This window comes from Brienomyrus brachyistius, chromosome 15 (assembly GCF_023856365.1).
Source record: "Brienomyrus brachyistius isolate T26 chromosome 15, BBRACH_0.4, whole genome shotgun sequence".
Classification (NCBI taxonomy): Eukaryota; Metazoa; Chordata; class Actinopteri; order Osteoglossiformes; family Mormyridae; genus Brienomyrus; species Brienomyrus brachyistius.
Genome location: NC_064547.1, coordinates 661,584 through 681,428, shown reverse-complemented (window position 1 = coordinate 681,428; position 19,845 = coordinate 661,584). Strand labels below are relative to the sequence as shown.

General features: G+C 40.0%; 2 protein-coding genes across 2 annotated transcripts; one reads left to right on the top strand and one right to left on the bottom strand.

Moving 5' to 3' along the window:
• Positions 1 to 2,950: 2,950 nt before the first annotated feature.
• lsm4 (LSM4 homolog, U6 small nuclear RNA and mRNA degradation associated) lies at positions 2,951 to 5,603 on the bottom strand. The gene is made up of 5 exons (XM_048977382.1): positions 5,442 to 5,603; positions 4,946 to 4,987; positions 4,419 to 4,517; positions 3,631 to 3,814; positions 2,951 to 3,444 (listed from the first exon to the last, which is right to left on the bottom strand). Exons 1-5 carry the CDS (start codon positions 5,442 to 5,444, stop codon positions 3,347 to 3,349), a joined length of 426 nt encoding a protein of 141 aa, XP_048833339.1. The 5' UTR covers positions 5,445 to 5,603; the 3' UTR covers positions 2,951 to 3,346.
• A 2,861-nt stretch (positions 5,604 to 8,464) lies between these two features.
• pgpep1 (pyroglutamyl-peptidase I) lies at positions 8,465 to 19,259 on the top strand. The gene is made up of 5 exons (XM_048977090.1): positions 8,465 to 8,685; positions 13,750 to 13,802; positions 14,712 to 14,828; positions 15,250 to 15,482; positions 16,121 to 19,259. Exons 1-5 carry the CDS (start codon positions 8,652 to 8,654, stop codon positions 16,314 to 16,316), a joined length of 633 nt encoding a protein of 210 aa, XP_048833047.1. The 5' UTR covers positions 8,465 to 8,651; the 3' UTR covers positions 16,317 to 19,259.
• The last annotated feature ends 586 nt before the right edge of the window (positions 19,260 to 19,845 follow it).

The window sequence follows — 19,845 nt, the reverse complement described above, 5'->3', positions numbered from 1 at the left end:
CCCCTGACTCATACATCAGTGGAAAAGTAAAACACAAATGGTACTGTTTCATTTTAATTTTTGCAGGATTTTTGGCAGAGTTTGGAAACTAAATGGCAAAGTGGAGATTGTATTTTCTTTTTATCATTTTCATTTTATTTTTTTCTGAAAATATCTCTTATAAAAAAGGACTTCAGACCATCTGCCAAACCTGTACCCTTACTAATAATAGAAAGTTAAGTCCCATCTCCTGTACTTGCATACATTTCCATGAAATGGCTGGTTAAACTTAATTATCTGTATTGGCAAAACCCCTCGCTTATTTATATAACACAATTCAGATGCAAGGCAATTCAAAGTGCTTTACAAAGGCAGGACACATTTTAAATAAAATAAACTAAAATTACATTTAAAAGAAAAACAGCCCAAAAGCTAAAGAAACAAATATATAGTTCACTGAAAAGAAGTTACGTTGTAGGAAAGGAATATATAAATTTTTTTTGTATTTGACTTGCGCTTAGTTAGTCTTAGGTGTTTTTGTATTTCAGTGCTGGTGCATGCGTGACTCAAATCCACAGTTGATTCGGAACTTGTAGTGACTACCACAAGTTCCCAAAAACTAAACTAGAGCCAGAAGGAGAAGGTGGTATGATCTTTAGTACTAAACTGAGCAGATCTAGTTTCTACTGAATATCAGTATGCAACATTACTTTTTGATTAAAAAGTTACCACATTTTGTTCCCTGTATGAATTTACAGCATTGAAACCACCCATGGGTACATTTCCATAAAAAATATATGAGCATAATTATACTAATAAAAACCACAAGCAAAAGAGCACCACCACTTCTGCATAAAGAAAACACAAGGTTGCCATGGAAACCCTGAATGCCACTGGACCTCAAACCGTCTCTTGTACCCATGGCTAATGAAATATTCCAAGCAGCCCTGGATGGTATTCCCGGCTGTAAACGTCAATGAGGAGGAAAGAGGATCAAATGAGCCGGGAGCTGTAACCGCAGTGGACCTCCTTGACCAAGATTGTGTTACGCTCAGAACATTGTGTTCAGCTGCCACTGCGATGTGTGTGGTTTCATCTGAGAAGCACAAGCCACTAAGAAACCCAAAAACACTTGATGTGAACATAAAGGTCTTGATAACACAACACATCAGTTTGACAGGTACAGCCAAAAGCACTAATGCAGTTATGGAATAAAGATACAGTAGAAGTGGTATTTATCTTATCGCACTTCTAAAAATACACAAGAACACCTGGTTGTACAAATAGCCAAGTATCTCAAGGAAACCAGTGACGTTCACAGCCTGCCTACATCAGCAGCACAGAATGAGCATCCTTTAATCGCTATGGCAACACTGACATGGAGCATGACGCAGGATGGCTGTTGGAAGCTGGGATACAGTGCTGTGAGCTGACAGCATGGGTGGAGGCTCCGCGAGAGAGGAAACTACTGCTGAGATCATTACTGCAGGCTCCACGTGACCTTCCAGCTGGAGCTGCGGGGAACAACTCTACCAAAGCTACCCGGCCTGCCCACATCTATGCAGATAAACACACTTTATCCCTTATCGCAAACTTCAGACGTTAAAGTGTTTTGATATTAAAGTATTAAAAGTGCACAGAGAAATGCAAATGTCTTCCCTGATTAGGTGAGCATTTTACAAACAGAAACTCAAATAGAAATTTGCATTGATTTAAGTTAGGATCTGTGAAGTCAGGTGCTTGTAGTCCAGTTTGGTAATTCTGCATGCATCCGACACAAACAGCCAAATTGACAACACCCGGAATTTAAAGATGAAAAATAACTTCCAACAAACTGGCCTCTTTGTCCCAGTTTACTCACGTATCACCTAAAAAATTTCATTAGCTAAAAAAATCCTTCTGAAACATTTACCAGGCCTGTAAAATGCAACACAAACACCACCAATTTACCATAAAATGGCCAAAAAAATAAATGTTAAATAAGACGGCTTACATGCGCCACATATTAAGACTAAACTTGAGGATTACTCAGTCATAACATATGGGGAATACTCAGCTATAGATGGTCACAGAATAGTAAATATTTGCTCAAAAAATAAAAAAAGTAAAAAATAAATTGCTATTCTGGGCCTGAATCAGAAATATGAGAAGCCCCGAAGCGCTTACAGAACACAGAGTCACTGCTTTGTTCTGGTGAGTAAATCGAGTTAAGGCACATCCTGCCTCGGGATGGATTTTCATGTGACAGATATATTGCATTTAAGATTCTTCATCACTTACATAGTTATACAACATTTGGTGAAATGTAAGTCTAATCACTCCTAAGATTGTGCAGGCATAGTAAAAAAAAAAAAAAAAAAATCGATTACAGAAAAATTGAATACACTGACCTAAAGTACTAAAATAAAAACATAAGATTGGTTAAAGTACAGTATTTCCATGTATATTAAAGTGCTATGTGTAACTGTGTTTGTGTAACAGATAGAACAATAGTTCTAAGGCAAGTGTGTGACAGCATCATGGATACCTTATGAAGTGCTCACAAAGGGAATTACTGAAGGAATCTTACAGAGAAAAACACTGTTTGCACAATTGTCACATTTGGTGGAACTCATCATCCATAATTACAATTACTTTAAATCTCCTCCTATTACGTTTAAACACTGGTACACTAATACCCCATCCTCAGTTATTAAAACCTATTAATCAAAACCTCCCAACCTAAGAAATGAGGCATTCCTTGAAAGTCACACATAGTCCAAAGTTAGGTGGCTATGGCTGGGTGCAGACTGTGCTCTTTGCATCCTGAAGAACTTTGCGTGGTGAGCTTCAAGCCTACATTCCACCAAGGGAGCACACACGGTGTCCACAATGACATACAAGCTACCATGTGTTAAACAACCAAAAGCTTTCAAAACAATATGTATCAGAATGCAACTCATGTCCAAATTCCAGAAATGAGTTTAACAACTTGGGATTAACAGAAATGGTTTATTATTAACATTTCCAGTACAAATAACTGAACACTGTGGAGGACAAAAAGCGCAAGAGGGTACACACCATGTCAAATATAAGTTATTAAACTTAGTTTATTGCATACAAATGAGAAGTACATTTCACCTAATAGGGAGCTGTTTGTTTCTTTTAACACGTAACTAGTGAGTTTCTTCTGAACACATTACGTTATAAATCAACAGTCTTAATTTCAGCAATAACAGTTCTCCACAAAAAAAAAAAGGAAAGTCAAACTCTGTTACGTGGCATCCGGCACAGCCGGCAGTCGCAGGACAATGACTTGTTCACGTCAAAGGAAAATTTCACAGGAAAACAGAAGGGATGTGTGCCTGAGGCCGCCGGATGTCCCTCCTCAGTGCTGGTTCTTGACCCCCTGAGGTTTGCCAGGCTTCTTCTCTTGCTGTCCGCGCCCAGCCCCAGGCATGCCTCTGCCCCGACCACCAAACACACCTGCAGGGTTGTAGGACCATGCCTTTAACCAGATCATAAGTACTGCACATGGAACGCATTCTGGCATTTATTCCCGCCCTACCTCTGCCCAGCACCCCGCCGTACCCGCACCTGCTCCCCACCCTGACCCGAGCCACCTCTGCTGGCACTGAGCTATACCAATGCCTGCTCCTCACTCTGACCTACCTCTGCCAGCACCGGCACCTCTTCCTTTCTGCTGCATCTTGTTCTGCTGCATGCCACCTCGGCCACGACCCTTGGACACCACCTCCTCCTTCACCATGTCGATGATCTCGTCTGGGATGCGCAGATACTTAATGGTGCTGCCTCGGATGTAGCACTCTGGCATCCTCCAAAACTTATCTCCATCCTGCACAATTCCGCAGGAGCAGAAGACGATGCTGTTAAAACTGGAAGTGTTTCACTCCCTGTAAACTTTAGCCTGGACCTCCACAAAGGTTTCCCCTTTAGCAGCTGGTTCAACAGAGCCACCTAGTGGACCTTCATGTAGTTACTCATAATGTAACGAGTATGTATAATTTACCAGGAAGAACATAATCTACAAGCACACAAATGTAATACACATCCTCATATGTTCTGCACATAATGTAGTAATCAATTATATGCCGTTTAATAATTACATTATATGTCATTTATTTTGTTGAATTTTTTTCACATTAATTCTGTTGTGTTTATTGTATTGTAGATGTTATACATTATTTATTTCATTTTTATTTATATGTAGCGCGATTGGGGACCAATGGGAAGTGGTATTTCTAGGCACTGTGTACTTGTACACAGATGTGGTGACAGTAAAGAACTCCTGAGTTTTACAACATGTTTTTTTTACCTTAAATGGAGATTTTACGTACACTTCTATACATTACATGCGAAGTTAAAATTTTATGTTAAGATTCTAATGCATCATATCGGTAAATCTCCCCCAAGCAGCAGAGGTCTCGTGAGCCACCTACCCTGGATGTGCAGATGACTTCTCGCAGGTTGATATTCATCCAGTTGTCACAGCTGACCAGGTGGCCGTTGTAGGTCTCTCCATTCTTCAGCTCCACCAGCTGAAGATGAAAGCATGTCAGAACTACTGTAGTGTGTATAACAGATGAGACAAGGAGATAGTGGCTGTCAACATTAAAAACTGCAACCTAAAAGCATTTCAGATACTTGTCTTTATTTACTGTGTCCCTTTCATTAACCCCGAGCAGGTACCTTTAAACAAAACTAGCATTTGTTACAGAATTTTTATACAGCAAGAACAAACACATGCCTCATAAGGTGACATCTCATTACAAGTGTACAAAATCTGAATTTACAGGTGTGTTCTATACGAGTAACAGGCTAAAGATTGGCAGGTTCAGGTCATTGGAAACTATTTAAGTTTTAGTTGAAAAATGTATGAATTGAAATCACTCCTTCGTTAAACTCTGAATGGGGGATCAAGCCGGTAGGTGTAGGAGGCACCAACTGATTCGGTTTCATTGCTTACCATTGGGTGATTCTGTGCAGTCTTCAACAATGACAGGGGCAGCTGTGGAGCAAAGATTTCAAACGAAAACTGAGTCAGTCTCTTCGAGTTTGTAACATATGCGCTCTAATCACCACTAGCGAAATATCTTGCCAGAAACATGTAGCGACACACATACACGGTGCATACGCATAATGAAAAGGAAAGCACTCAAATTTCCTGCATTGAGCCTTCAGTACAGAACTTTAAGTGTTACAGTAATAATAGCGTGTCAATTATATGGAGATTAGGTTTATAGATATCGTTTGCTTTAAGGCGAGAAACCCAGAAAGTAAACTCTGCTGTGTAACTGTAAGAAGAGGTATGTTTTAAGGTTTGGCAAATCAGCGCTGATAGCAAAGCTGGCTGAGGCCCGCGCACCGGATGCCTGCGTGAAGCAGCGGATAAAACGAGCATGATAACAGGGCTCATTCATCTAACCATTCACAACTCGCCGTTTACCAAGTCAAATCCTTACCATTTTTAATCAGTCAAATCCAGTACCCTATGTATCAGTGCTTTACCGGAACAGTTCCCACTTGTTTCGAGCGTGGTTGAAAAGACAGGCGCATACCCAGTCTACCTCGGCCTACCCATGATCCTTCCCTCGATCCCTATTTACAAATCGCACCAGCCATAAAAGCGAATGAACAACGGAAGTGACGAAGTATCCCGCCCACCAACAGCAGGTCACCCATTTTACTTCCGGATAGCGGACCAACACATTTACCTGTTCGTATTTAGTCACCAACTCCTAGCGTTCCTCTTTTAACTTTCAAATTAGATAACTGATTTGAAATATATTACGGTACCAAAGTCACAGATTAATACCAGATAAAATCACATGAGGTATATGAAAAACATTTTGTTAGTTTTGTACGTCGTCGCCTCAAGAAAAGCAAACACAAAATACACCAGTTGCTTAATGGGTAGATAAAGGTTTTTTGTCGTGCTGAGAATATGTCGAAGGCTATAAAGATTATATAAAATATGCATGATAAAATAATGTATAAACATTAAAAGAACTCCACTCATATGTGGAACTAACGCACGAAACCCACGCAACACAGGCAGAACAGGGAAACTATGTTCTCCATACACAATAGACGTCAAACACCCAACTCTAAAACTGATAGCTATTGCGATTGGCATTATGGAAATATACGCATGAGAAAGGCTAGGGCGCTATCCCCCTCTCGTGGCGAAAATAGTGTAGTTCTGCGATGCAGCTTGCAGATGTTTGGCTATTTTGAAAGTCAAGTAGCGGACCAGTTCCGTCCATAGTTGTTTTTGGAAAACTTCTTCTCAAGTAGTCTCAGAAATGAATAACGACATACTTTACCTTAATCCTAAATGAATTGTTTACAATATTATTATATTTGTTGAAGTAGTAGAAATTCGATAATTGGCAAATTTGTAATTTAGTCTCTTGATCAACTATCAGTCGAGTCAAAATCCATTTTAGGAAAGCTTGCAGTACTGGGAGATTAAAGTGTTTTGTGCCCTGAAGCCATTGTGCGTGATGTTTTACTTTATGACATGTATCCAAATGCGTGGTACGGTTGAAGGTGAAAATTTAAAGGCAAAATTAATAGAACTACAAAAAACATCATTTGAGTTTCATCCATGAAACGTTTAAACAAGAATGAAAACTCAAATAAATGCGACCATTATTATTTAGGCCTGGAAATATAAACATTTTGAAATATTTCGACAGTACAATAATATTACATAAAAATTTTTGTCACTAGACATGAAATGTCATGTAGCAGTCCTCCAGGCAGCAATAGAGTATACACAATAGGCATGGACAAGGACAATAAATATGGAACACACGTCTATAGGCAAAGTAATACGCAATATGAAATAAGTATGAAATTACTGTTTCGCAAGTGAATTGTCCGGGTTTAAGACGTTTTCTGGATTAACATCCGTCGGGCACAGACTTCTTCGATAAGGCCACTTAAAAAAAAAAATGGTTCTCGTCCTTTTTTTTGGAGGGGGTGGGTCGGGCGGAAGGGATTATATATATATATATATATATATATATATATATATATATATATATATATATATAATTATATTATATATTTTACAAATTTTGATTGACTGTTTGGACTTTCAAATATGAAAGAAAATACATATTTGAAAATACATACCGAAGAGAGCAGACCTACTTAGTACGCCTCCTCAGTTCTTCCAGTTTCTTGCGTTTCAAATATATTAAATGTAAGAAAATGCAAGAATGTAAATTCCTTGATCCATGTGTATCTCATAAATGCCTTCCCAACTATGGATTTAGATACTTTATGCTGATGTTTCATTCGTGAATATAAAAATGATACTATTTGAAACCAATATTCTGTTTGTCATTCCCATTCTAAATGAACAACCAAGATTTTAAAATATATATCTAGAAAGAAAGTGTATTAAAACATTAAAACACGAGGAATTTACAAAATACAGGAACCTGAATGGTTGAACAAGGAAATGCAACTCTATAACAAGTACTTAAGAACATGTACCACATCACTTCCCCAGATTTAAATCTTTGCACCAGCCCATCTCAGGTAGAGACAAATTTAGGTTCATGAAACCATTCCAAGACTAGGATTACACAGTGTGGATCAATCGTCGATGTGGAATGCGCGGGAAATTCAAATTTCGTCATTCTTGGGCATTTTCCATGCGATTTTTACGAAATAAAAAATAAAAAAAATTCGGGTCGGAGGCATTTCGGTGGGTCGGGCGGGGACGAGAACCAATTTTTTAAGTGGCCTAACCGTGGGCTTTTTGTGGCATGGTGTCGATGGCACTTGGCAGTGTTTTTTATACGAGTAGCACAATATTTCAAGAGGTGACGTTGATGTAAAGCGTGTCATTTCTCACAATGTATTCATAGCTGGGGTAACTTTCTCGGTACATTGGGCATCCAGGGATAAGCAGCACAAGTACTGTTGATAATAAATTTCTTTACGTTAATGGATATAATTTTACATATCTAATGTAGATATGTAACAGATGTTACATACAGGCTCTTCGACATTTTAAAATATTCCGGTACACCAAATTATTAATATTTGAACTCTAGACGGAATGCTCCTGTTGAGTGGTAATTAAGGTAATTCAATGTAATTCGTCGGCACGCCTACAGAGGGTGTTTTATGACGATAGACAATAAATATATGCAATGTAAATAATAATTTAAATAATAATTTAAATAATTAAAAATAATAATTTAAATAATTGTTTAATTGACTAGGCCAGATTATTGTGACTAATTAGTTTGCTATGTAACCAGCCAGATGTTAGGTGTTGTTCTGGTATAATTTAAATTAAATTAAAGAATCATTTTAATATCAATATAAACAATTATTAAAATATTCATTAAAATCATAATCATTATTTATTGAATTTTGTCAGAAAACGGCGACATAACTGATTATTCGAGTTGGATCACAGGCAGCCAGCGGACGCAGGTGCTGTGCGTGATGACGTCAGACGCCGCCGACTCGTCAACGGAGGCGAAAAAGGGGGAATTAAAGTGAATCCGTTGGTGGGGAACAAAGTACGGAAGGAGGGGACGGCGGCCAGGAAGCGGGGCGAATTAGCACAACTTACTCTCTGTTAACATATATAGGTAGGGTTATAGCGTGGTTCATGTGTGTGTAGTGCTGAAAAAGAGATAATGGACAACACCAGGCGGACTGTTGTGGTGACAGGTAAGTGTGCTGACAAGTTGGCTTTTCGATGTTCAATCTCCGCGTAAAGTCCACTTCTGGAGGCGTCGGCAAGGAGCGCCGCAGTAGCCCGGATAGCGGAGACTTTCTCTTCCGCTAATGAATTAAAAATGCCCCCCCACATTCCAGGAGCGTTCGTTCTCTAGCCCCTGCCTTGGTTGTGTACGGGTGACTGTTTAGCTAGCTGCTGGAAAGCCCGGCGTTAGCAGCAGGCTGTCGCTCGGCTGATACTAGGAGCATAAAGACGTACCGGCGAGGCAATGCAGGATTTGTGCAAATAAAACCGTTTAAATAGCCCTTCGGCCGCGGAGGCTGTACATCTGCTTTGCTGCCTCACTGCCCCTTTTTGGATCAAGAAATCAAAGTTGAGAGTTGCAACATACTGGGCGGAAAATGACACGGGGCACCAATATATCCCGTGATGTTTGTGCAGTTGGAAACTTCAGAACTCGGCCGTGGAAATGGATGTTGATCATTAAAAAGAGGGAATAAAGGATCAGTACGCCCTTCTGCTGCCGTCGCCCTGCCCTGCTTCCAGACACAAAGCCCCCCGTATAAATCTCGGGTCGGCAAATAAAAGATGCAGGTCGCTTTGGAGCCATGAGGAGCACAAAGGCGCTTAAGTAGATATGGACTCCCCTGTCTATTTTCCAGCTTTCCCGTCAAACTGATCGCAGTGTTTCCCCTGTAGAAAGGAACATACGATTAATGAGGGGCAAAGGCTGGTGCAAGCCTTTAAGGTTGTGACGGTTTGCCTTTTCTTTCTGGCAAAACCGTATTTCTCGAGTAAAATGGACAAGTTATTTTCATAGCATGTATCTTCCTTAAGGACTTACAATTTGTTTATTGTAAGCTACTCTCTTACATGACTAGTCATTAACAGTCTGGTGATTTCCCAACAAACTTAATGCTTACCTGATTTGTTGAAATGTAGAAGATATTACACACACTTATGAGAACTCAGGACTTTTGCCTGTTACACTTAGGAATATTTTGCACTCTCGCTGATGCGTTCTTATTTATGTCTAAATTATCTTGATGATCTATAAATGCAGTCTCTCTCCCCCTCCTTCCGATGTTTACTTTTTAGTCCCTGGTGCTTTTCCTTGTATCTCACTTCATCAACAGAGTGACTCTATATGGAACATATGGTCAATGTATAGCATTTCAGTAGCACTTTGCTCTCTGTAAACTGTGTTATGCAGTAAAACGTCATTCTTCTGGTCATCTTTGTCACAGTGAATCCTGATAGTATTTTGCTTCTGGTATATATGGTGTTCTGTATTTGTTATGCAATCCAGCGGAAAATTCTTTGATTAACTGTCTGCTGTCTTGCTTATGTTACCTACAGCACACTAAAACAAGGGTCACACACACAGGGGCGCAGGAGAAATTATTATTGGGGGTGGGGGGTACCAAACAGTGAACAAAAGGTGTCATCATTTGAGCTTATCCAGCCATGCTTGCTGAGGCATTGGTGTGATTTGAGTTAATGGTTTAATACAGTAAACATTTTGTTTGACCCTAGCCAACGTATATGCATACAATGTTACTTTGTTGTCTGGTATGGTGTTGCCAGTCACCCACAAATGGCCTATTGGATGATACCATGAACAGGTAGCCTTCTGTACAATATTTTGCAAGTCTGAGTGAATTTTCGGCCTATGTTGAGCATTGCATCCAGTATAGGCTTGGCATAGACTATATTACGGCTAGGGAAACAAAAACAGACAAAGGAATGATTTATGAACTTAAATAAAAATGAAAACCATATTGACAAAAAAGTGCTGCCACACCACCAACATCTTTACCTTGTTTAACCTCAGAATTTCCTCTCTTAAAGAAGATCTGTCCCTTCCTTCATTGTGACTTCAGCGCTTATCGCACGTGTTTCTTCCCACATGCTCTGCTAACCGAATTTAAGCACGATGCCACCCCAGATTTATACAGATGGATAACTTGTGGGCATCACAGTAAGCATCTCATTAATACTTTTAGGCGCACTATTAACCTGCTTATCGAATTGTGGGCAAATTACCGTCCGTATAGAGCTGAAAAGCAGGCGTTCATTATCTAAAGCCCTGCAGTGGCATACAGCTTTGGTCCTTGTGACCAAAAATGCATCCAGCGCATCCTAGGCAGTTGAGTTCTCAACTTGTTTAGGAGCCAGACTGTTGCAATATGCGTGACACCCAACCCTATTTTGGGCTCCTGTTCACTTGTTATAGTTTTTTTTTTTTTTGTTTGTTTTTTTCGTGAAGGGACAGATTAGGGGGAATGTGTCCCTCACCCCTGCACATACATATTTATGGCTTATTTTACAAATGGATAAGCAATACTTTAATATTAAAATCTGTCAGATTTTTTCATTTTTACCATGCTGCTGATCTCAGCTCAATCACCTAGGTCGCTGCCATCAAGACATTTTTCTAGCTTTCGGTGTGGAGCTCATATGGTCACCTGTCTGAAAGCTCCAGCTGGGTCATTGATTTTATATGCAGAAATGCTCTGTATTGAAAACCACAAACACTGGTAAGAAAATGAATGATATGAGACATGGCTGTTGTGGACGTCTTGTAGCAGTTTGTGATGTGACACAGTGTACGTTGGCCCTCAATCCACACTAGAAATAATGCAGCACTTTAATATAAATAAGGCTAATGCACTGATAACATGGGTGGGGTCAATTAATAATCTAGAACATTCTTCAGTTTAGCGGCTACATGAAATCACAAAGTGCCATCAGATTTTCTGGCAAGGAAACTCAAAGGAGATCAGTTCTGACTTATATTTACGTGATCAGCAAGGATTTGGTATAACTTTTTGCAGTCTTCTGGTTTTGGCTGGGTAATTTGTAGCCGATGAAGTTTTTTTTTAAATGCATATTATTATCTGATATTGATGTATTCATGTGCAAGCTTCATTTCAGTGTTTCATAAGAATATGAAGCCTGGTGGAGTTGGAACTGACCTGGGAGGTGTATTGGAATGGCCTGTCCTGTTTAGTTTTAAACCTCTTTTTATTGCTTTGAATCCAAAAGTATTTGTTCCGTTATTAATATACAGTTGTAGGTGGTGTTCAATATATAGAATCCCACAAAGAAGTAATATGTTTTCCTGTCGATCTGTTAGTTAGCCAAGGACACCACAGAATGACCTCAGTGGAGTCATACAAAGCATTTAAAATGTCAGACTGTTCTGCTGGAAGAAGGTTCCCCAGACAGCCATGACCGGCTGTATTTATGGATGATGTGTATTCAGTGGCCATTCCTGAACATTAGTTGTGTTTTGTTTTGTAGGGGATCTGTCTTTGGTTCCCTGTTGGCCTCCCTACTGGTAGCCATGGTGACACCTTTCAAAAATGTTTGTTTTGATGTGCAGTTTGAGTAGCTGCTGCTATTCAGGATGTGTGATCACTGCGTGAGTGCCATGTGGTTTGCTTGTTAGCAGCCTCAGTCAATCTCGCATAAGCACTCAGCCAGTACAGAGTGCGGCTGATCCCGGGCAGCACAGGGCACGGGACGCACTCACACACGGCATCACACTGCGAGCAGTTTATAGACTACAGTTAACATAGCTGCAAGGTTTTTCACTGTGGGTGTAAATCGGAGTAATTGGTGAAAACATGGGGAGAACATGAACTCCACACAATGGACTGGAGTGTTTGGGGATGGGGGGATCATGGTCAGAACCACTGAGCTAGCAAGCCATGTGAATAAAGGAATACGTCACTATTTCTATTAAAGTGGAAATGATTAATTTTAATGTTCTGTGGTTGTCAGGGTAGGATATGATGAATTCACAGATCAAACTGTCATGAGCGTTAAGCTGCTAGTCATCACCAACCCGCACTGCAGCGATATTGGCGGGATGGCGGGACTGGCGTATCGGAGAAAAAAGAACTTCACTCTTAAGTACGTAAGGAAGGTGGGGTGATACTGATTCTTCAGTGTTTGCATTAGCAGGGAGATCAATTGCATTAAACCTCCCTCTTCTCCCATGAGCTATGTCAACACTGGCAGGACTGTTTCACCACGAGATGAGCTGTACACAGGAAGAGGGGGCAGATTAGAAAACGATCTAATGTGTGTGACAAGGTGAAAGCAAAAGCTTCGAAAACGAGAGGAAAATGATTCCGACTTGAAGACACAGCTGGTGACGGTGAGGCAGAGGAAAGAAATTTTTTCAACTCCAGTTTAAGGAATAACGTTGTGCTTGTACTGAAAAAGGGGTTGGATTTGCTTGTGTGGATTTTTTTTTTCAGATGAACATGAATTTGTAGTAAAAATCATTTGTTTAAAGGTGTTACAATTAAGTTCCTTTAGGGTTTCGTGTTTAAGAAGCTGGAGTGTGCCCTTCCTGTTCTGCAAAGCTGATGTGATAGCTTTATTTCCATAATGATCATATAGTTTGTTCCATCTTCATAAAGACAATGCTTATTATAATAATTATAAAAACAATGATAGATTATTATTCAGAGAGATGCATTACTCAAATTGTGTGAGGAAAATCAATTCTGAGTGAAATAAATCGTGACTCATATTTTACCCCAAATCATGCAGCTCTAAATGATTAAACATATGGTAGTAGCTCAGTAAACCATGACTCAGACCGGTCTTAGGCTCATGTTGGCAGTTCTTGTGATTCACCATGTCCTTCTCATTGAAGAAACTGTCATTTAGTGAAGTTACTCTTTGCTTTAGTGCTGTGTCATTAGGTCATATTTATCTCTACCATCAACAACAGGTACCACAATTTCTTTTTCAGTTGTGCTTGATTATTTTATCAGTTAAATTGATCTGTGATGAGTAGCTTTGGGTAATGAAAATGTGACAAAGTATTTTTTCTTGGGATAGAATGAGGCGATATGAAAAGGAAAGTAAACAGAGTTGCTTACATGCAGATTTAGTAACATGTTTCATTATGCTTAAATGTATGAAGTAGAACTGTCATGATTACTCTGTTAAAATGTTCCTAATTGATTATTCGGCAATACGACATTCCATTGTATATGTAATGTAATGACTTAGATGGCTTCTGTGTGCAGGTTTTGGCCCCTTTGGAGAGCATGCTGTCAATGCTAGCTGGGTGGCAGTGCAGGTATGAGAATCTCCAGACCTCTAAACACACCACCAAACTCCACACAAACCCTTTATCAGGGGTCTCCAATTCCAGTCCTAGAAGGCTACTGTCCAGTAGGTTTTATATCCTACCTGGCTTCTGATGAGCCACACCTGCTCTCAGGTAAATACCAGGAACAGGTGTCAGAATCAGAAGCCGGGTAGGATATAAAACCTACGGGATGGTAGCTCTGCAGGACTGGAGTTGGAGACCCCTGCCCTTTTCTTTTTAATGTTGCAAGCCATTTAAAAAAAAAAAAAAAAACTTGATACTTTCTTGCTTAAGATGAAAGTACAGGTTAAAATTATAGCTAATGTACAAACACACCCTGTGCTCCCTGTGACCCCTCCCCCATTAGCCTGAGTTACCATACCGTTACAGGATATGAATGAGAGAGAGGAAGGAGTGGTCTTGGTGCTGACTTAGATGGGGGGATGGGTTCTTTGCTTTCCTCAGGACAATGCCTGTCAGGGCGTCTAGACAGACCTGATAAGGATATTAAGTGCAAACAAAGAGCTGCTTTGTTGCCCGGTCGGTCAGATGGGCTTCGTTGTGATATTAATGGGCCTTGAGGCTGAGGCTTTGATAGCAGCCTCATGAGGACCATGCTACCTTTCTGCACCAGCTCGCACTCTAAAAGGTCCCAATGGAGTATTTTTAGAGATTTGCACGTTTCTGTTTCGCTTACTGCTTGTCTGACTGAACCAGAATCAAGTATTGGACATTGCTTACCTGGAAATTTAGATTGAAGACCTGAATCTTTTAAGTGCTATCATAAAATTGTAGTCTAAGTATAGATGTACATCATCTTCATGCACCTATATAGCCTGCAGATGGACCTAAAAGGAACTGATTATGTTCTGCTGTCTGTAAATCATTCCTAAACAGGAGCTGAAGAAACTGGGCTTGGGCCGTGATGTGGACCTGTATGTCTACGAGGTGCCTGTTGAGTACCAGGCAGTCCAGAGCCTGGTACCATCGCTATGGAAACAGTACCACCCACAAGTAAGAATGTAACGATACTTTTCACCTGAAACCAATGTCACAAGCTTCAGATGTTCAGTTTTTTGGACCCTTGCGTTAGTTTGCAGACCTTGCATTTCATTTCTGTCAGCACTGAAAACCAGTAACCCTGAAGAAAACCGGAGTATCTATCTGAGGACAGAAATGTCTCTCTTTTTTTTCTGAGCAAGCTGAGGTGCTGTAATCATCTGGCATGTTGAAACATTTGGCATTTTTAAGAATATTTCCTCCACTTTAATTAAACGACAAGCTACACATCAGACAGGTTCGATGATCCTTGTGAAAAGATTTCCTTTGGGCTCCTGAATCGTTGCTTCACTTGTGACTCCTGTGACATTAGTGTGTCCATGTTGCTGTGGTGGATTCTGCTTTAACCTTGAGCTTCTTGTCTGTCTGGTACCAGTTGGTGGTCCATGTAGGCCTCTCTGGAATGGCCACTACTGTCACCCTTGAGAAGTGTGGTCACAACTACGGGTACAAGGGCCTGGACAATTGCAGCTTCTGTCCCGACTCGCAATGCTGTGTTGAAGGTGGGCCAGAGTGCATCGACTCGGTCATCGACATGGACTTGGTCTGTAAGAAAGTGGCGGCTTCTGGCCTCGGCGTGGCTGTGTCCGTGTCCAAAGACGCTGGAAGGTGGGCTCCCGTGACCTGGAGACGCAGTGTAATTTACTGAATAATCATTATAATGTGTAATAATGTGAAATGCAGTGTTTCTTTACTTTAGTGAAATGCTTTTCCACCTGCTTCCTGGATTATATTTGAAAGGAAATGTGCAACTTAGAGGCAAACAAAATAGTATGAATAAGAATTACATAACATTAAAAATAAAAATGACTGCAAAATAGACAATAAAAATAGAGCAGTGTATCAGCAGTTGTAAAAATGTGTACAGTGACAGTGTGATGATGTGAAGTGATTAACTCTGCGTTTGCTTTATTCATTCATTAATGCTACAGGACTGTCACTTTTCTGTCACATTTTACCCTATGACTCTGAGAGGTGGACCTGCCTCAGTTTGGCCTAGATTTCATACGATGGGAGTTTGATTAGGGAACAGACAGACGCATGCAGCCTGGCAGGGGGCCTGCAGTCGGTCCCTGACTATACGTTACTCGGACGCATATGAAAAATCCTTCTCCAGTTTGTTAGTCCTGAATGGACACTGATGGTTTCACATGTTGTGTTTCCTTGTAATATGTAGCACTTATAATGTTATACAAGAACAGCATGTCGCGTATTTATTCTGAGCTCATACCTCTGCGCCTTGGCAGGTACCTGTGTGACTACACCTACTACACCTCGCTGTACCTGAGCCGGGGACGCTCCGCCTTTGTGCATGTGCCCCCCCTCGACAAACCATACAGTGCGGAGGCGCTGGGCAGGGCTCTACAGGCCATAGTGCAGGAAATGCTGCAGCTGTTGGTGCAGGCCGAAGAGAAGATCCGCTGTCAACACGCTCACTCATAGGACACCAGTCTGGAGCAGCAGAAGCCAGCCTCTGCCTGGGATGGTAGCGGACCACGGTCAGCCCCATGACGACCAGACGACCTCTCTGAAGCCAGCTCCCAGCTTCCGCCATACAGATGTTTTCCCTTTGGCTGTGCATCTGCCTGTTCAGGAACACATCCAGAAAAGTGGAGGACAGAAGTGAGATTCTTTTCCCAATATGATATCTGGCTCGAATGTGCTTATCAACTTGCTGACATGACAGGTTATACAGTTAGAGTGAGAGGGTTTATCATCATTGTCATTGTGGTCCTCGTCGTCATCGTCATCATCATCGTCATACTGTAGGGTTAGATGGGGCCAGACTGAGAGATCAGGAATCTGACATTATATGTTGGCTACAGTGCCCTTTGCATTGAGGCGCCACCGTGCCATAGTAAGTCAACCTACAGACTTGTTTGTCCTTTTCACTACATCTGTTTTAGTTCTGCCATTTCATAACTATTCCCCAGAGGCCCCAGTTATCCAATGTATGTATGCGTGTATTTTTGTGATTTACCAGACCATAATTGCACCAACAAGGTTTTAAGGAATGAATGATGGAAGTAATTTCAAGGTTAACTGATTCTATAGTTTCTATAATTTCATAGTTTCAAAAATGTGTTCCTATATTTTTGGTGACTTAGTTCTATCTGCGATGTAAATCCACTTATCTACCAGCAAGTAATGTGAATTTGCATGATTAGATGTATGTTCATTTTGAATTCCCACAGAAACTTTCATATTAACATAACACTCACATTATATATTTGATAAATGGGTCCCCAATAATTTTATTTCCTTTAAATTTAGTTTCTTTTTCCTTATAATTTCACAATGTGATTCTCAGTCTTAATCACTACACATACTGAATTCCCAAACGGACATGCTGCTGGACTGCTCATCTTTCCATAGGGTTTCTTTTGTAATACTGAATGCCTGTTTGCATTTGTGTTGGGTTGGGTTTATGTAGCGTGTTTAGTTTCGTGGACTCAGAATGTTATGGGGGAGACTGGGAGAGGAGTCTTTGCCCCTTAGCCTGAGCATGAAGGACATAAACCTCAAAGGTACAGATCTGGGTGGGTGCTTCCTTCGCCCCGCCACTGTCACCCACATCTCTGGCCTGATCCACTGTCTTGTTTTCTCGTCTCTTTATAAGAAGTGGTACTGTATCTTCAATTACCAAGGTTATTCAAATCAGGGAGGTTTTTTTTAAGTTCACACATGCCGTTTTGAATATGTTAGTTGTACACAGAATAATTCCCACTTTTTCAAGCTGACCCTGTGACTTTCTCTTTGCTTATCTGCAGCCACATACAGTATATTTATGAATCAAAGATTTTATTAAACAGTTTTATATTTGACCCTAGTGGGCCCTGGATTGTTATAACCTGGGACACATCAGATTTAAAGACACAAAGCCTCATCAGTACATACCAATTTAATACTGTGAACAGATTCTAAGACACAAAGCCTCATCAGTACATATTTATCTGATACTGTGAACAGATTTTAAAAGTATCCAGAAAATTTACAGAGACCTGATTTTAAAGCAATACGATCTGCACGTTTGCTGCCATGTGAAAAGGAAATAAATTCTTAATCTGATGTACTTTCCTGCTCGTTTTGCTGTGAGGGAATTTGCATTCTCTCGATATAGTAGTTTGTGGACTTCATTCCCAATAAACTGCTGAACCTCAGCCAAATTTTGGACATATTTTATAAATGTGATGGAGTGAATGAAAATAAGTTAAACATACCAGCAAACAATCTCTTCACAGTAACAGAAACGGGGAGTTTTGTCTCCGTTATTCTGCCCCAGACGAGTCAAGCCCATCTCTCCAGTGGCACTACTGAAGCGCTATATCAAACTGGCTATTTTACATTTTTTAAAGACATTTTTTCCAAAATATTGTTAGAATCTTTGTATAATTTTTTTTTTGTTTTGTTTAAATTGAATATTCTTAAATTCAGTATGTTTACCTAATTATTTGGGTATACATCGGCAACTATTCCAGCTATTTGGATAGATTAGTGAAATTTGATTTTAGATTCCTTTATTGTTCTTTGTGCTTTTGATATATTATATTGATTTTCTGATGAGGATGTTTGCTGTAACCATTAGAAAATTCCAGAGAACAATGCAGTACATAGGATCTGCTGAGCTGTCTCTAAAAGTCCCATTCCATGGGTTGGTCACCCTGCTCCAAGGTGTTACCCACTGAAGTAGAAGCCTGCCTTCTAACCATTACCCTGTGTGCTGAATTTTCCTTTATATGAGCACAGATTCTAATTGAACAAAATAGTGTTAAACCTGCATTTCGGCTAAAACTTTGGTTTTCTAGGTTTGAAGTAACAGCCCCTAGACTCAGTGTAATGAGCTGATCATTTAGTCATTTTGAATGAGTTGTCAGTTTCTAAACAATGACTGCAAATGATATTGGGTGTGAGTGCTGGGTTATGAAAATGTGATCATGGATTGATTTTTCTGATGTGATTTTTGTTACGTTATGGAAGATCTTGTAAGCAGTGCCTTTTAAAACCACAAGTATGTCACAATTTTAGAAAGGGCTGTTTAATGGCTAGCAGATTTAAAAAATTAATAAAAAGTATATTGGTAAAACTAACGCATATCTACTCTATAATTCCCATTAAATGGTGTTTCCAAAATCCTGTTTCTGCTAAATTTATATGTATACCTACCTCTTATGTAATAATTTGTTTTTATTTTTCCTGCTATAATATATTATGACACCTAAATTTTTACCAAACTCCTCTATACAGGAAATATATTTTCCCACACAGATTTGGGCTTTTGGGCTGAAACATGACTCTTTATAACCTTGTGACCCTGAAAAGGGCTTCATGAGCCCAGTAGTTGTTCCGAATTCTCCAAATAAATAAAAGAATGTAATTTTCAATTGACTTTTGATTTTACTCCTTATTCCAATATCATTCTTCCCCACGTTATACACCACTACACATTTAAATTACTTCGTTTAACTGAAAGATAATTTAAATCAATAACAGACTTGCTACTCTATTATACTCTGCCATTTACAAGGAACAGTGAACCAAACTGAATGTTTTGGACTGTGAAAGGAAACCACATGCAGAGCCAGGAATCAAACCTGAACCACTGAGAGCTACTACATCACCCATTTGTTTTCTGTGCTCAAATTATAAATCACTGCAGCAGTCGGAGCTTTTGCCAGGTTGTGTGCTGAAAATTAAACGGCCGCAGTCACTAGCATTCAGCTAAACGGAAAACAGGAAGCTGTCTCTGCTGCTGAGGGTACCTTAAATGACTTTGTTTTATGTTGTTTTAATTCTTTGCTCTTTAATTAGGGTTCTGTCATATTCCACAAACATCCCAGTGGCTGGTAATGGGCTACTGAGTAAGCCATGTTTGCACCTTCCGCAGTCAAAGGAATATCTGTGGGAAAGCCCACACACATCTTGCCAGCAGAATCATGAGAGGTTATGAGATTCACTGCCACCTTCTCTGTGG

Bases quoted from the DNA above. Each gene is read 5' to 3' on its own strand.
- pgpep1 (XM_048977090.1), top strand. From the start codon at position 8,652: ATGGACAACACCAGGCGGACTGTTGTGGTGACAG. The intron at 14,829-15,249 runs GTAAGAATGTAA...GTCTGGTACCAG, and splicing joins GGAAACAGTACCACCCACAA to TTGGTGGTCCATGTAGGCCT. The intron at 15,483-16,120 runs GTGGGCTCCCGT...GCGCCTTGGCAG, and splicing joins GTGTCCAAAGACGCTGGAAG to GTACCTGTGTGACTACACCT.
- lsm4 (XM_048977382.1), bottom strand. The intron at 4,518-4,945 runs GTAAGCAATGAA...TTTCATCTTCAG, and splicing joins CTGCACAGAATCACCCAATG to CTGGTGGAGCTGAAGAATGG. The intron at 3,815-4,418 runs GTAGGTGGCTCA...GGAATTGTGCAG, and splicing joins AAGTCATCTGCACATCCAGG to GATGGAGATAAGTTTTGGAG.